At 34.6% G+C, this 18,279-nt stretch overlaps 1 protein-coding gene across 4 annotated transcripts in view; it reads right to left on the bottom strand.

Moving 5' to 3' along the window:
- USP34 (ubiquitin specific peptidase 34) overlaps nt 1–18,279 on the bottom strand; it is a 232,622-nt gene that overhangs the window by 21,487 nt on the left and 192,856 nt on the right. For all 4 annotated transcript variants that reach the window (XM_024753009.1, XM_024753012.1, XM_024753013.1 and 1 more), the window contains 12 exons: nt 17,916–17,981; nt 16,062–16,142; nt 14,109–14,194; nt 13,339–13,507; nt 13,160–13,234; nt 11,863–12,014; nt 8,137–8,185; nt 7,945–8,049; nt 7,808–7,852; nt 6,957–7,061; nt 5,697–5,844; nt 776–1,410 (listed from right to left, as the gene is read on the bottom strand). In XM_024753009.1, the coding sequence (XP_024608777.1) occupies nt 776–1,410; nt 5,697–5,844; nt 6,957–7,061; nt 7,808–7,852; nt 7,945–8,049; nt 8,137–8,185; nt 11,863–12,014; nt 13,160–13,234; nt 13,339–13,507; nt 14,109–14,194; nt 16,062–16,142; nt 17,916–17,981 (1,716 nt within the window). The remainder of the gene's footprint in view (nt 1–775; nt 1,411–5,696; nt 5,845–6,956; nt 7,062–7,807; nt 7,853–7,944; nt 8,050–8,136; nt 8,186–11,862; nt 12,015–13,159; nt 13,235–13,338; nt 13,508–14,108; nt 14,195–16,061; nt 16,143–17,915; nt 17,982–18,279) is intronic.

Genomic DNA, 18,279 nt, shown 5'->3' with positions numbered 1-18,279 from the left:
GTCTTGAAAAAGTTCCTTCTCCTATACTCCCCTTAAAGTAAGCAAAAAATTTTTCTTATTAGCAGTTTTTAGCCTCTGGGTTGACAACAGGTTGAAAAAGCGTTCTGCACTCTGCTTCCAACCCCCTTCCCAGATGTATACCCTCTTGATGTAAGCTTGAGTTTACAACAAAGAGTAAGAGGCAACAATGAAAAGAAATATCCAGGAATGACAGCCTAACATGGAGAGGGGAAATTTTTAAATAAAACCTATAGTCTGCAGAGAAAAAGGGATCAGATTTAGATGGTATATATTTGTACTCTGATAGGCCCACCTCTTAGCCATTTCATTCACTTCAACATAGTGTGAACAAACAAAAAAACCCTAGGGAATACTACAGCTAAGATAAAATATTGTCTAGCTTACAGCTTAGCATAGCATGTATATGTTGATAATATCTAAATAGTAAATACTCACTTCCTTAAAACTGTACCACAAAGCTGAACTTTTTCATTAGGTATATATGAAAGACTCATTAACAAAACCACAAATTAACGTAAGTAAGTTCCATTAGAGATAAAATTTCAATATCAACCTAAGAAAAATTATCCACACACTTATCAATTTTATAACAACATTTTATACATGTATTCAAGAAAACAAATAAACCTTAAGTCTTTAAGAAAGAACAGTTAAAGTCAGACTGTACTCCCATATTTTGTCACTACATCCCACAACGGGAAAAACAAGTATTTCAATTTGAGGATACAGATACAAGAGTTATCATTTTACTTACTCCAGGGTATTGGCTGGCATGTGGTGTAAGATTCTTAAAGGCCCACTGAATGTTCTGGTGAGAAGCCAGTTGTCGTGTAAATGCAGGAGACTGTTCACAGCAGAGCCTCAGAATGCCGTAGTAGGCAGGCAGCATCCCACGGTTAAAAAGCACCACATCCTGATCATCATGGTCAGCAAGGATGTAATTGAAGGCAATGTTCTTGGTTACCACTGGGTTCTGAACAATAAGGCGGATATTCTCTGGACAGTCAGCACACACATTGTACCAAAATGAAAGCAAAGCCTGTTTATTGTGATTTGTAGCTATTGCTGGCTCAGAAAGTTTAGGCTGGAAAAGGTTCCACAAATCCATGAAATATGTGGAAAACATCAGCTTCTCAGTTTTGGAAATTAAACAGTAAGTCATAAAGCTAAAATAGGGCACTAGCTTTGTAGTGCCATGAACAGCAGCATCAACATAAAGTTTGGCTCTTGAGAGCAAACCAAGGAGCACGTTGTAGACCTGATGTAGGACTACTGTTGTGTCTGGACTGAGTGGAAGGTCACGGGTTGGGATGTGCAAAGACCTTGTTGACCGGAACATCTGGCGGAATGAATTGCTTGGTATAAGGGACACCAGAAGATAAGCTGCAGCTATAAAATGTAAAACAAAACTGTCAGATGCTTACAAGATATAAAATAGACTGAAGAGCAGTCATTAAACACAAAGTCACTCTTCCCTTTAAAAATTAAAATGAATAAAAATTAAGGGACATGAACATCTCTTTTAATATCTTTCTGCTCTACCACTGGTACCAGAGAAATCCCAAGGAATGACAAAAACAGACGTCTTCCATTTTGTCACTGCTATTTTTTAAGTGGTGACAACAATCGCATAAACAAAGTTTTAAACCTCTTTTGTTTAGCTTTCCCAAGACGTAGAATTTTCCCATTTGTTTTATCATTTTATTTCTTCTCAGGGAATAATATGGTTTAACAGGAAGAACACAGCATTTGGAGCCAGAAGACCTACATAATGCTGTCTGACATATCAAATCATTAATTTAGGGTCTTAATTTTCCTCTTCTTTATCAATTATTACAAAATAATTCAGTATTATTTTGTAGATAATGGTAAACTTACATTATAAAGATAGAATAAGATCTATCTAAAAGCCTTTTGTATTATAAAGATTATATATATATATATATGCCAATTATAGAACATTAACTTTGGAAAATCTCTGAAAGTCTTCTAGGCTAACCTTGCATGCAGAGAAAGAATCCCTTCCTTCAACATACCTGGAAAATGTTATTAAGCCTATGGTATAATTCTGAGAGGATAATGACTCATTAGTTGAACCCATCTGTAAAAGGAGTTACTATTAGCAAGGCACTAAGCTAGGTACGTTGCAAATATTATCTCATTTAATCCCTCACAATCAACCTGGAGGTAGGTGATGATACACTGGAAAATCTGAATCTTAGAGAAGCAAAGACCAAGGTCACACAGATAAAAAGGGGGAGCCCAGACTTGACTTCGAGAAACGATGATGATGATGATGACGATGATAATGGTAACAAACAACAAGAACTGCTAACATTTATCAAATGCTTAAATTTAACACATTCTTTATGTAGTTGGTATTAGTTTTATTATCTCCACTTTTACTCAGACTTAAAACAGTATGACTACCCCATTTTCCACAGGAAGTGGCAGAGCTGGAATTCAAACCTTGATTGTCAGACTCATGAGTTAATCGTCCTAACAACATTCATTACAGAGCCTACTCAAGGCATCTAATGCCTTAGTATAACCCTTTTCAATACACCTACTAATTCTGTCTCCCACTATTCTACCTATAATTTGATAACTTCCATCATACTACCAAAGCAAATACAGTTAGGGTTTCTAAAATTAATTGTAATCTCTTTTATGGATGTCAAATTAAACTTTATTTTTGCACAATACTCCATTTCTACATATTTCATCACCTATATATTGCTCTGATTAGCCTGTTTTCAGTCAGGCTCAGTTTGGTATGTGTTTCAAATATAAAAACTTGGCATGTAGGTGTCATCTTGATCAAATTTGTATAAAACTGCAATTGAGAAAATAATTTTATTAAAAAAATTATTCAGTTTAAGTTAGATACTTTTACCCCAACATTTTATTTTGAAAAAAATTTCGAACATTGTGAAAGGTTGAAAACATTCTACTAAATAATGACCCATGGACCTACCACATAAATTCTACAATTAACATTTTGTTTTGCTTTATCACATACCTAACCATCTACTTATTTCTATAAAAACTATTTGCTTTTAAATAAAAAGTAAGTTCTGCTAGGGGAAAAAAACCCACGACTTTTTAATTATTTTTATCTTTGAGAACAAACAGGGAAGTCAATGTAGAAGAACAGACCATCTTTCTAAAAACTGCCTTGCTATAACTTAAAAATTCCTGGGTCTAGAGAACTTAGAACAAATTGTCCATTTCTATATGGCAACTCAACTATTTTAAGACACCTATTGTGTCACCATTTTCTTTTTGCTAAATATTCTAAACAGTCATTCCTTAAAATTATTTTGTAGGATTTACAAGTATTTCTCTGTAGCTTTTCTTCTATCCATGTTACCCTAATTCTTACTGAGTTATACTGATTCTATTCAAATATTTGGGCCCCTATTTCAAGTTACATTATTTCAAAAGCATGTTTTCGTATTTCTATAGTCTTCACTATTATAATTTTTAAATGATGCATAACAATTTATTTCCTATCTGAACATCTAGTTTAAAATTTTTCACACTTACAAATAATGCTGTTGGACATTCATATACTGGATGACTTACTTATACCAGAATCCCTGCAATGGTATTACTGAGTTGAAAAAGGGAAAAAAAAATTAAGGATCTTGGTACATACTGCTAAACTGCATTTCATAAGGGTAGTATTAACTTACAATGTCGCTGCAGTGTATGAGAATGCTATTTCTTTAGCACTACTATGAATGTTAGGTGTACCAGCTAGCTAAAAAGCTTTTCTTTTTGTTTTGGTTTGTTTGTTTGGTTCAGCAAAAGTTTTTAATTGTTTTATGGTCAGGAGTCAGGACATAAATACCAACCAGCATATGTGTCAGCTCTTACAAATATCCCATTACTGTGGGGTTAACTAAACTGGCAGGAAAAAAAGCCTATGAGCAGAGTACCATTGCCAATCCATGTGTACCCACCACTGAAACATGTTTTCCCCTAATAAACCTTTTATTTTAGAAGAGGTAGAACAGACAGTTCCTATACACCCTTCTCCCATTTCCCCTTAACATTATTACCATGGTACATTTGTTGTGACTAAGGAACCAACACTGGCACATTACTATTAATTAAATTCCACACTTCAGATTTCAATAGTTTTGTCCTAATGTTCTTTTTCTGCTTCTAGGATCTCATTTAGGATACATGAGATTTAGATGTCATGTCTCCTTAAGCTCCTCTTGACTGTGACACTTTCTCAGACTTTCCTTGGAAGACCATGACAGTTTTGAGGAGTAGTGGTCAGGTATTTTTGTAGAATGTCCCTCAAATTAAGTTTATCTGATGTGTATCATGGTTAGACTCAGGTTACGGGATTTTGGGAGGAAGACCACATGATGAAGTGCCCTGTGCATCACACCATATCAAGGGCACATACTATCAACATGACTTATCAGTGACATTTTTAACCTTAATTATCTGCCTGACTTAATGTTTGTCAAGTTTCTTAACGTTATTTTCTCTATCCCTCATACTCTACTCTTTGAAAGCAAGTCACTAAGCTCACACTCAAGGGTGTTTCCCTTTTGGGGGGGAAGATGTACATAAATTTTTTGGAATTCTTCTGTATGGGAGATTTGTCTCTTCTCCATTTCTTTGTTTATTCAGTCATTCATTTATATCAGTATGGACTCATGGGTATTTATTTTATACTTTGGATTACAATTCAGTGCTATGTTAATTATTTTTTCTCTCAAATTGTTCCAGCTTTGGGCACTGGGAGCTCTTTCAGGTTGGTTCTATGTGCCTTTGACATACCCCCATCATTTTGTTTTGGGAGTACTTCCTTACTTTCTGGTTCCACAAGATGCTACAGGCTCATCTTGTATATTCCCTGCCCTAGTCCTACAATCAGCCATTTCTCCAAGGAGCTGTGTTTCATTTTATCGGAAATGATGTTTAAAAACATGGATCTGGGTATTTGATGTGCTTGCTGCTACTGGAGTGTTACTGATTGTATGCCCTCTCAGCAGAAAACTAGGAAATATGATGTTAATGATTAAATTGAATGATTAAAGAATTAAAAAAATTAACTACTTTGATTTTTATTTCTTTTAATACTATCAAAAGAAAACATACTCTGTGTTTATTTACAATCAGTTACCTATTCTGTGAAGTATCTATTTTTGGTATTTGTCCATCTGTCTTCCAAGATCTTTGTTTATTCCCTTCTGGCCTGGGTACAATAAAGATATTTATCATTTAACTCCCATAACTTCAGAGAATATTTTCTCTCAGCTTATTTTGTGTTTTAATTGTCACTTTACTCTTAGCCTTCTCAAGTTACTTTTAAGACAGGATTTTCTGACCCATTACTCTCTTCACTAATGCTGATAATGCTTTGTGATTCTATCAAGAAAGGAAACAAAAATGATAGTGGTGGTGATATCACCCAAGAAAAGACACAGTTTCCTATCCTTAAAAAAACAAAAACACTATAGATATTTGTAAAACATCGCCATAGGTTTTCAAATACTAATATAACCTTGGCGTTTAAAACACTATCTCTAAGAGCCTTTCTGTATTATACAATGGGCATATTATGATCACCTTAAAACAAACAAAAAACAAAACGAAACGTGGAACAACAACAAAATGGTTTCTTAAATTCTGAATATTTGACTTACAAGTCCTGACTCTAGGATAATTGTGAGCCAAAAGAAACCGCTCGACCCAGTTTTCCATATTCTGTAGGACCCAGCTGTGTGCCAGTTTATTTCGGGGTGTCTGCACTGCCAACCAATCCAGACACTGAGAAGGATTGTATTCAATTACCTACAAGTAAAATGACAAGAACAGAATATAAGGCTAACTGAATGAGCAGTTACTTTTTTAAACTTACTTTTGGTATGTGCATCAGACACTTTAAAGCTAAATAGTTTTTTGAAAACTAGAGCCTGAAAGAAGTTTCACACCCATGTTTTTTCCCATTTTTAAAGCAACTTATTTTTATTAACAGGAATATGTTCAAGGAGAATTTGTCATTAGTTTACAAAATAAAATTATAATAACCAAGGACTCTAACACAGGACCAATAAGAGAACTCAATGACCTTTAAGGTCTTAAGTTTACAAAGTTATTTAAAAGTGCTTTTAATTCTCTAAAGTTTCCATCTTTACTTTTCTTATTGTTTGCCCAATCTGCTACTATAAGTGAGAATGAAAACTAGCTCACTATACTGCTGGGAAGATCTTTTTCATTGGAAAAGGAAATCCTAGGAATCTAGAGTAGGGGTTGGAAAATTATGGCTCTCAGAAGCCAAAATTACGGCTTCTGTGGTTTGCCTGTTTTTAAGTTTATATTGGAATACAACCATGCCCACTCATTTACATTTTGTCTATGGCTGGTTTTATGGTAAAACAGCAGCTGAATGGTTCTAACAGAGACCATATGGCCCGCAAAGCCTAAAATATTTACTATCTGGACTATGAAGAGAAAAAGTTTGCCAGGCCCCTGGTCTAGAGAGTGGGCATTTCCAACACTCACTAAGATTCTGTAACCTCAGCAGTAACTCTGGAAGAAAGGAAGTGGCTGGTGCGTCCTCTGTATTTTCTATCAACTGCTGAAAGCACCTGGCTTGTATTTCTAGGGCTTCTACCACTTTACAGAATCTTTTTTGAGGATACGGGAATGAGGACCTCGGATGGGCTGAAGACTGCTTATGACTCTACGAGAAAATCTTTAAACATCTGAGACACTAGGGAAGAACTCCTTTTTCCCCTAGATCTTCTGACTAAAGCATCTCTTCTCCCCTTGACCTGTGACTTACTAAAACCATTTTGAGTTACCCAAGCAAGAAGAAACTAGTACTTAAAATGTGAGTGACTGTGTTAGAAAAATAAAGCCCTCAGAAAAATAAACACTAAAACATCTGCTGCAAGACTTACCTCCCATATCCTTTGTAGAATGTAAGATGCAAAGGGAGGCATTCCTGGAGGTCCACCAGCAAACTCCATTAGCATAGTCAACAATTTAAAGAAAGGATTGGCTGCCTATAAGACATGTACATGACTGTGTATTTAGATCTGTTTGAACCCATCATTTCCAGCTGAAAACAAAGAAGTATAACTCTTCTACAGATCACATTTACATCTGCTGTATTAGGTTAGAGAGCTCAGTACTCATACATATGAACCTGAACTCTCATAAAGCAGAAGGGTGAGCGCAGGATACAGTGTCAATTGTGTGGGAGCCACATTTAACAGAAAACATCTATTTTTCTGGATGCCAATTTGGGAAAAAATGTATCAAAACTCTTGTTAATGAGACAACCATGTTTATAGAAAAATTTAGATTAAAAGTTTCCTGCAGCAACCTTTGCTCTCTGAGGTATAATTTATAGTAATATTTGACATGTATTATCAAAGTAGCTATAATATTTTCATTTTATGAAAATACATACTTATCCACCTAGGCAGAATTCTGGTTATTCTACTTTCTTCTAAGGTACAATATGATATATGCTTCAAACCAAACAATTTTAAAGCTCAGTATCTAGGTGGAACTCTGATATATTCAACTTATATGTAAATTTATATTTAATTAGGAAAATGACATTTGTGACAAGATGTGAAGAGGTAATTCACTTTATTCAAGTTACATAGTTAAAAATAGGTTGTTGTATTATGAGGGAAGCCTTGATAAATTTTTTCCCAAAAACAATTAAAAAGGTTCATTTGAAAGCACTGTCAGTGCTGATAGCTGCTTGAAAAACATGAATGAACAGATGTCTACATACCTCAGGAGTCAATTTTGCTATTGATGTGAAAAGCATAGATACAATCTAAAACAAAACAAAACAAAACAAAAGGGATAATTTCAGAATATTCTTCCACAAATTACCAAAAATCTTTAAGACTGTTTCTCAGCACTTACATGTTCTGCAAGTCGATTATTGTATCGACAAAGGCTGAAAATCAGATTACAAGTTTGTCTTATATTGATGCCATCACGAATATGTTGAAACAAGAAGGGAAATCCCTGTTAAAAGCAAAAGTTGTTCATTTAAGAACTATTTTGTTGTTATTTTTGTGATTATCAAGTGGTCTAATATTGAGACGGTATTACCTTTCCTCCTGTTAATGCCGCCATGTCAGTCTGTGATAATGTCAAATGCCTGAAAGAAAACATTAGTGGAAATAAGTTTTTCTTTCCTCTATACTACTTTATAGCCATTTGCATCATGACACATAACAAAATTGTTGATTCAATTACAAGTGTACCAAGCTACCATCATAAAATGATTTTTGAACTTTCTGCTAGCTAGACTTGCTCACTAGACATCTTTTAGACAATTTTTCAAAATTCCAAGATTGGTACATGGAAGTCCAAATCTACTTTGTTTCCATTTAATTAACTCAAAATGTTGGTGTACTGTAACACGAGGATGGGTCTAATTTAGAGAGCTTTTTTTGGACATGAGAACCTTCAAAACAAAACGAACTTCTAAGAAATAGAGAATTTCACTTTCAAGTTTAAAATTACTGCATATTTCTTTAACTTATTATAGAAAATTTCAAACACATACAAAAAAAGAATACTGTAACCATCCCATCACTCAGTTGCAAATTACCACCTTACGGTCGGCCTTGATTCATCTGTACCTCCTACTTGTTCAAATATGAACTATTTTGAAGCAATTCCAGATATGTTATCACTTAGTCCATAAATTTCAATACATATCCCAAACATAAATTTCAAAAACATAAACAACACTACCATTATTCACACCTAAAATAAATTAACAATTTCTTATTATCATACAAGATCCAGTCAATGTACAATTTCCTCAAGTTTCTAAAAAATTTTTTTTATAATTTGTTTGAATCAGGATCCAAATGAAGTCCTCTGTTGACACTGGTTGAAATGTCTTTTAAATCTCTTTTAGACAACTGGTTTCCCCTCCGATTTTGTTTTTATCTTGCAATTAATCTGTTGAAGAAAGCAGGTGGTTTAACCTGTAGAATTTCCCACATTTCCATTTTGCTGATTATATCCTTGGTGTGTTGTTTTAACATATTCCTCTGTCCCCGTATTTCCTATAAACTGGTAGTTATTAGATCTAGAGACTTGATCAGATCTAGGTTTGACTTTTTAATCAAGAATACCTTAATAAACGGTAGTGTGAACTTTCATTAGGAGGCACACAATGAAAAGCTGTCCCTCTTTTTGTAATGTTTTCAGCCCATGATGATCATTTCCTAGATCCATTATTGCATTTGGGATGCAAAATATTGATATCCTAATTCCAGCATTACTTGCTCATTTATTAGCTCAAATACCTCTATGACGATGAACATCTCTCTCATTTACCATTTGGTTGCCATGAAGTATAATTCTTGCAGGTAAGATAAATACTTGATATTGTTCCTTTATTAATAAGTTTCCAAAATTGTTACTTGGTTTCTTAATATACTCCAAAAGTTGTCAATAATTTTTAAAATTTTGTCTTTAGGTATCATTATGAATTCATGGATGTAAACATCCATGATGTGTTTTAGTCCACTTGCAGTTGTTATTACTATTATTGATGTTCAAGTTGTCCAATCTGTAACCAGTAGAAACCTCCTTAAGTTGACTCTTGAGACCTTTTAACATGACCTCAGTAGTCTTTGATAGCCTCCTTGCTTTCCAAAATGACAAAATGTTCGAGGCTTCCCATTCATTTCTTGCCCAAGACCTGGAATTGGCCATTTTCTCAAGGAACCTTGATTTTTTTCAGTGGGAAATATTATCTAGATGCCAGGGTCACTCACTGATTTTTGGGTTGGAGAGGATTTCTAGGCCTTTTCAGAAAATGGAGATACATAATACATTTTTTGTTTGCTTAAGACAAAATATACCATGAACTCTACTGATATTCCCAAATTCAAATTTAGTTTTGAAGAAGTTATGTAAACATCCTACAATTTTATATTTTTATTTCTCTTTTCTTTTTCTGAAAATCTTGGTTTCTAATGACATTAACAATTATCTATTTGTTTTATTCTATAATACAGTTTCAGAATAATAATTCTAATTATACTACTACTCACAATATAATTAGTAAAACACTTGAGGATAATTTTACAATTCTTTTTGTCCTTCAGGTACATCCCACTAAAAATTACAGTTAAATCAATGTGTTCTAAAGTCACTTTAATTCCTCTCCAGTGGCTATGTCACCAACTCAATATACAGTTAGGCTCATTTATTTCAGTCTGCTTTTGATTTTTAGGGATTGCATTTTATTAATTTACTTATAATTATAGAAAACATTTACATGATTCCAAAGATAAATCTAAAAAACAAAACAGTGTACTATATTCAAAGAAGTCAAACCTTCATTCCTGTCCCCTCCAGCCTGTTTTCCCCTCCCCCAACCACTGGAAACTTAACATTTATTTTTAAAAATTTAGTCTTCAATTAGAAAAATAGTCAGTTCTTGTTACTTGTAGTACTTACGTTCTATAAAGAGCTGCGAACACTGAATTAGTGAACACTGAATCACTGCTCATAGGGAAAACATACACTTAGGTTCCTGTGAACCTCTGGTCATAACACTTTCATCAATAGATCAATATGTTACCTTGCATAATGTGTGTTTCTGTTTAAAGACACCTGATTTAATGTTGACTCATTAGCACTGAATACAGAGCAAACAGCGCTGTAACTCAAACCTGAATGAAGCTTATCTAATGTGTACTTTCTCCTTAAGGCATATTATGGCCTTCTTGAGCTTAGGAACACACTAGACAGCACTTGGCACTATGCTTGGGACCATTTTTAAACAGCCAAATCACCAACAAAAAGCATAAATGTGAGAAATGTGGCATATATTGCAAACAAAAATTTGTTTACAATTTGAGCACCGAAACAAGAAGGCAGAGTGTCACCATGTTTGACCTCAGCTGGAGAAGTGTGTGCCAGGTCAACTCCAATTTTTTGCCACTCTGTACATTCTGAAATCCACAAATCACTGTAAACGCTTCACAAGTACTGATTTGGGGATTACAAATAAATTTAAGTAGGAAAATTCACAAAGCAGAGATCCATGAATAATGTGGCTTGATTGCACACGTGCGCACGCACACACACACACACACACACACACACACACACACTCTTCTCTCTCTCTCTCTCTCTCACTCACTTTGTGTCTCACAGCCTCCCCTTCTTAAAAAGTAGCATACTATAGGGAATTCCCTGGTGGTCCAGTGGTTAGGACTCAGTGATCCCGTAAGCCATGCTGCGTGGCCAAAAGAAAAACCAAAGTAGCATACTATATATACTTTTGTCCACCTTGTTTTTTTTTTCACCTCAGTGATATGTATCTTAAAGAACTCTCCATGGTGGTACACATACAGTCCATACTGCCTGGTTTTTTTCTGCTATAGAGTCCTCTATCAAGTGGATGCTCTGTTTCTTCAACTTGTACCATCTTTGTGGACATTTTCAGTCTTTTGCTGTTTATAAACACTGCTTCAATAAACAGCACTGCACATACATCTTTTGGTGTTTTGGGAACAGAATCCCAGAAGTGTGGTTGCTAGGTCAAAGGATGAATGCACATATAATTTTGCTAGATATTTTACTGTAAATTTCTTCAATGTATATTTCTAACATGACTCAGGCAAAGTAAGAGTTTGGTACAAAGGATCGAAATACTTATGCTACAAGAGTTGATGGAAAGTGTTGTTATTATTTAAAAGGAATTAAGTAACAAAAACTACTGAGTTAATAATGGTAAAACAATTATGTAAAAAGAATAAAATCAAACATGCTTTAAGCATTTTGAATGTTGAAACATTTCACCTTTCGGAGCGAGACTGTTCAACCAAAAGAGCAACTAAAGCTATCATTTTTTCAAGAGCAGCTGGCCTGTATTTTTCTTCTGCCAGAGAGAGTATATCTTCTTCCTCCTCCTCTTCTTCCCCTTCTTCCTCTGACAACACTTCAACTTGAGGCTAGAACATAACACAATTCATTTTTAATATATTATTTTCTAACATTATGTTGAGAGAAAAGAGCTTGATTGTCTCACACAACAATGCAGGGTAGACAGTGGCAGGAGCATGTATCATGAAAAATAACCACTCAAAGGCCTAACCTTATTTAAAAGTCTAAACCACATTCAGGACAATTCTAGATTTAATAGGCAGAACTGTAAAGAACAATAATTCCCAATACTGTATTTACCTTACCTAAAGATATAAATTCTTTAATAATAATTTTTTTTCTTATAGGCAAGCTCTTTGGAAGATAAATTAGGAACAAAATTTATATGAGTATGATAAAATGGTATTTCATATTTAATAAAAATACCAGTTACACAAATTAAGGAATCCATATTTGCAGTTTTCAGATAATCCAAACAGTAGGTATTTCAAAGAGATACTCATTTGGGGTTTGAAATGCAACGCTGAAAAGATTTTATGATCTAACAAAGCAAAAGAAAAGCAGTCTAAATAAGTAGCCATCTAGGTTGAAATTAGATAATAACAGTACGTATTTGGAGAACCATTACAGCACAGTGGCTAACAGTTTCATTCGGGAGTCTAACCAAGGATCAAAGCCTAACTCACTGTGATCTAAAACAAGTTAACTTCTTTATGCCTCAAGTTCCCCATCTGTAAAATGGAGATAACAACAGTACTTACCTCTTAGGGTTACAACAAGGATTAAATAAGATAGAGCAAATAGAGCATCCAATCCAATGTGGTCATTACAGACAACACAAAATTGATGTAATAGTTTTAATATTATGAACTGAATTTTTGGAAGACTGACAGACTTAATATAGCAAAGGGCTTTAAAAATATGGCCAGCAAAAATGTTCACCAAAACACAAAATGCTACTGTAAGACCCTAAAGCAGGTGATGGCCATTTTGCCTAAATTTATTTGCTTTGATCCAGGGCCATACCAATGAAATTTACCCCTTGACTGTTTCTTCTCTTGCTATATCCATTAAAAATATCAACCAAACTTAGACCCTTAAAATCATTTAATATCAGGGCTGGAAGGGACTTCAAAGGAATCCAGTATCTTTCTATGATGCAAACTTGAAAACATGGCTCTAAATCCCTGATATGAGACAGAACCGTACTTACATTTTCAGGCCCTTTGGTTCCCATGTAAAAATGTACCATTGTAGATATGGCTTGCAGTGAAAGCAAAAACTGGCTCTAAAAATAAAAATATTGATTTAAAAATATAATATAAAAACAATTAAGTTTTAAATACTGAAAATAAGTACATAATATCAGAAATAAACAAGATATAGCCTCACCTCTTCTTCACCCATTTTGGCAAATTCGTAAAGGAAGGCAAAATATTCTGTAAGATGTTTACTGTGAGGCTTTACACCATGTTCCATGATTAATAACAGAGTTCTCACAAATCGAGTGACACATGAACGACCACCTATATCTTCTACTGAAGCATCCATGTCATCAGACCTGAAAACACAATTTTATACATCTTAGAAAAAGTATGAAGTCTGGGGATAGATATTTTGGGAGGAGAAATATTTTAAAAACCTGAATTTATCTCTTTCATCTTTGCAATAATGAATACGAATTACAATAATACAAAAAGTTGGATTCCAGTTATCATGTCTCGCTGAAATCAAAACAAAAAGACTAAGTCAAAGTTACTTGTAGAGGATTTTGAAAATGCAATTAAATAAAAATAAAACAAAAGTATTCCTTCTTGATTTATATTATTACAGATTATTTTTAAATAGGAGAACCTAAATATTTCAGTGTGGATATTTAAAAATACTTCGTAGGCAGATCATCAAAAAACTTAAAAATAAAATGTTCAGGGACTTCCCTGGTGGTCTGGTGGCTAAGACTCCGTGTTCCCAGTGCAGGGGGCCCGGGTTCGATCCCTGGTCAGGGAACTAGATCTCACATGCATGCTGCAATTAAGAGTTTGCATGCTGCAATGAAACTAAGACCCGGCACAGCCAAATAAATAAATAAATATGTTAAATAAATAAATAAATATGTTAAATAAATAAATTAAAAAGTTCAGTTCAAAAGGTATACTTCTTACCCATCTTCCATTCCTGGCTGTAGATAGAGATGAGCATGCACAGGTCTAAGTCTCTGAATCACATGGATACACAAACGCTGAAACATCTATAGATGAAAAGATAGGACAACCTAAGAGTCAACTCACATCAGGTAACAAAGACACTGCAAAATGAACACGATTAAAAATTCTGCTACCCTGGGCTTCCCGGGTGGCGCAGTGGTTGAGAGTCCGCCTGCCGATGCAGGGGACACGGGTTCGTGCCCTAGTCCGGGAAGATCCCACATGCCGCAGAGCGGCTGGGCCCCTGAGCCTAAGCGTCCGGAGCCTGTGCTCCGCAACGGGAGAGGCCCGCATACTGAAAAAAAAAAAAAAACCTCTGCTACCCATTTATATTTTGCCCACAGATTATCTTTTGACATTCTAAAGCTTTCCTGGAGTCTCAACTACAGACTGAAGATAAAAGGTAGAGTTAGCTTGAAAAACAATTTTATAAGGGAAAAAGCAAAAACAAACTATAGGTTTCAGTAATAGAGATTACCAAATACAAAGCTTCATGAAACCTCCTTTACTAGTGGAGATACAGAGGAAAGAAAACTTGGCATCCATCTCTTTCAGAAGAGTGGAGTGGGGCAGGACAGCTGCTTATTAGAATTTCAATGACTAGGAGAAGGAAATGCAATTTAAGTTTATCCAAAAAATATGGATTAAGATATACAAATGGCCAATAAGCACACGAAAAGATGTTTACTATTATTAAGCAAATGCAAACCAGAACTACAATGAGATACTACTTCACACCCATTAGAAAGGCTAAAATTAAGAAGACAATAAACAAATGTTGAAGAAGATGTAGCAAAACTGGAACCGTCACAGACTGCTGGTGGGAATGTAAACTGGTGCAGACATCATGAAAAAAAGTTTGGTAGTCCCTAAGAATGTTACAACCCAGCAGTTCACTCCTCTGTATATATCCAAAAGAACTGAAAACACATGTCCACACAAATATCTGTACACATATGTTCATAGCAGTGTTATTCAAAACAGCAAAGAAGTGGAAACATCACTAATGTTCATCAACTGCTGAAAAGATAAACAAAATTTGGTATATAGAATATTACTTGGCAATAAGAAGAAATAAAGTACAGATACAAGTCACAACATGGGTAAACCTTGAAAACATGGTTAAATCAAAAAAGCCAGTCACAAAAGACCACATACTGTGTGATTCTATTCAAATGAAATGGTGAGAATAGGCAAACCCACAGAGGCAGAAAGTATATTAATGGTGGCCAGGGGCTGAAGAGAATGGACAGGATAAAATGGAAGTGATTGCTCATAAGTATGGGATTTCTTTTGGGGGTGTTATAAAATTAGGTAGATGATGGTCACATATTTGGGAATATACTAAAAAACACTTAATTTTACACTTTGAAAAGTTTTGCTAAATTTTATGATATAAGAATTGTATCTCAATTATAACTGAAAGTAGCATATTTCAGATTAAATTTTTAGTTTTGTGTCATAAATGCATATGTATTTTTCTTCCTTGTTAATTTTTCCAATGATTTATGAAAAATAAACTGATTCATGTGACAGCTGAGAATCTGTCACAGAAATAAGTTATACACTATTCATTTAACTTTCAAGGCCATTACAGTACCCTACCATGGTTAGAATACCTAAGGATCTGAAAAAGAATCAGTACAACTCATACATCAAAGTAGGATCTGAGAAAATAGGCAGTTATAGCTATCTTCCTGTAACCAGGAAATGTGAATGATTTTAATCACTTGACTGGAAATGATAGCTGATTTGCCAAAAAAAGCTGGTGAAAATAAGAGCAAAATGACTTTTGTGATAAGAGGTCGATCTTTTCAAATTACTTCCAATGCTGGGTTAAAATATATTCACAGGCAAATTCAGAACAATTAACTTGAAAGACACTTCTTTTCCAAATAAATTTTTTCTTACCTGTCTCACAATTTGATTAGGGCACTTAATTAGTATCTGCATTGGCCACCAATCATCATCAGCCATGCGGTCCAAAAACCACTGTAAGTAAATAGTGTGATTTTAACATTCAATCAATACTTGTCAATTGGGATAAAAATCACACAAAGATTTTAATTCTAGTTGACATTTGAATTCTTTTAAATTCTTACCAAAAAAGATTCTTCAATTGGTAGAAAGTGTAAAATCTAAAATGCCTAAAGTCATAATCAAGGTCATCTCAATACAGAATTCCATGGATGTCATTTACATTATAGTGTAGAACCTACATGATGACAACCTGCAGTTCTTAATAAAGTCAAATACTATTTTCCTCTTAGACTTCATAAAGGTCACATTGCAGAATTTTTTGTTCCTATTAATAATATATGATCTGAATATGATAAACTTTCTGTTTAAAACCAATTTATGTTCTGTCGATAACAAAAAACACTCTTCTTTACGCTAAGACAATTTCCCATTAATTTCAAGATATCTCTTAATCACATATTTAACTCCTCTATTGAACTGTACTGCCTATTTATGCACACACATAATTACTGACAACTGTAGAGAATTTTAACTCCTTGATAGAGTTCCAGAGGCAAATCCTTAGTGAAAAAACTGAAGTCACAACTTTATTAAAAAAAACAACAAAAACAAAAAAAATTTGACTTAATCAAGCTTCTGCATCTACTGAACAGTTTTTTTTGTTTGTTTTTGTTTTTACTGAATAGTTTTTTAAAAATCATGAGGGGGGAAGGGAATAGAGGAATATGTTAAATAACACCCAAAGGATGCACTAGATCAAAGCCAGCATGTGGAAAATCCTGCAGAACAAATGAGAATGTGGTACAGAGGGGAAAAAAAAAAAAAGAAGGTAACTACAGTTGCTCCTTGGTATGGAGCCCCAGCATACACGAAAATCTGCAGATACTCAAGTCCCATAGTTGACCTTCTGTATCTTAGGTTCCTCTGCATCCTCGGATTTAACCAACCACAGATTGTACGGTAGTGTACGTACTTACTGAAAAAATCTGTGTATGAGTGGACCCACACAGTTCAAACCCGTGTTGTCCACGGGTCAACTGTATTATAGATGAAAAGAGATTTACAAGACAAAAGCAAAATGTGGACCTTGTTTCAATACTAATTCAAACAAACCGACTGAAAAAAATTTTTAAAAATAATCGTTCTAAAAACCTTCTACATATGAAAATATCTTCAACTAATTTCATCTATTGTACACTATGCTGCTGTCTCCCACTTCTGGGAATTTATAAGACCTGCATTCCTAGAAAGGCACACACCACTCCGGGAGATCATCACAAATGATAAACGATAGTAAGATGGCAATATGGCTAAGTGTTTATTACCTGTGTGCATACTATCCTTAGGGATGTATGTCTCTCTTATAATGTAATATGGGAAAAGATAAAATAGGACGTAAACTGATCTACTGGGATATATGCATTTTTTCTAAGAGGGGGAAGGGAGATATGCATTTTTCAGTATTTTCTAGTAGCATGCAAAAGTAGTTAAGAAATAACTGGTACAGTTCTGAATTTTCTATACTTTTTCCTTCCAATACATGGTGGGGGGGAACCTAAGGATTTTTAAGTAACTTAAAAATCAATTATTTAATCAATGTAATGAATTTGATACATTAATTATAAATTTCTCTTGGCAATCAAGTAATTTTAGGAACAACTTACACTGGCTCCCTATGATTTATAATAGATAAAACAATTTTGTTATATCATCTAAGTTAAGAATAAAAGAAAACAAGAAAGTGAATGTTAAGCTATGCATTGTTTGTTGTATCATTCACCTCACCTCACAAGCTGCTTGGCTATTATTAAATTGTTTGGTCAACAGTTCAATCCACTGAAGCATTGTGGGCTAAAAAAGAAAAAGAAGTTACTGAAGGTATTAGGTGATATCTGAGGCTTCCCTGGTGGTGCAGTGGTTAAGAATCCACCTGTCAATGCAGGGGACACGGGTTCAGGCCCTGGTCCGGGAAGAGCCCACGAGCCACAACTACTGAAGCCCGTGCTCCACAACAAGAGAAGCCACCACAATGAGAAGGGTGCGCACCGCAATGAAGGGTAGCCCCTGCTCATTGCGACTACAGAAAGCCCACGTAGTAACGAAGACCCAACGCAGCCAAAAAAAAAGATATGAAAAATGACATGAATGG

Source organism: Neophocaena asiaeorientalis, unplaced genomic scaffold (assembly GCF_003031525.2).
Source record: "Neophocaena asiaeorientalis asiaeorientalis breed wild unplaced genomic scaffold, Neophocaena_asiaeorientalis_V1.1 scaffold100, whole genome shotgun sequence".
In the NCBI taxonomy this organism is placed as follows: domain Eukaryota; kingdom Metazoa; phylum Chordata; class Mammalia; order Artiodactyla; family Phocoenidae; genus Neophocaena; species Neophocaena asiaeorientalis.
The sequence above is the reverse complement of the archived record's forward strand: the minus strand, read 5'-3'. Positions and strand labels throughout refer to the sequence as shown.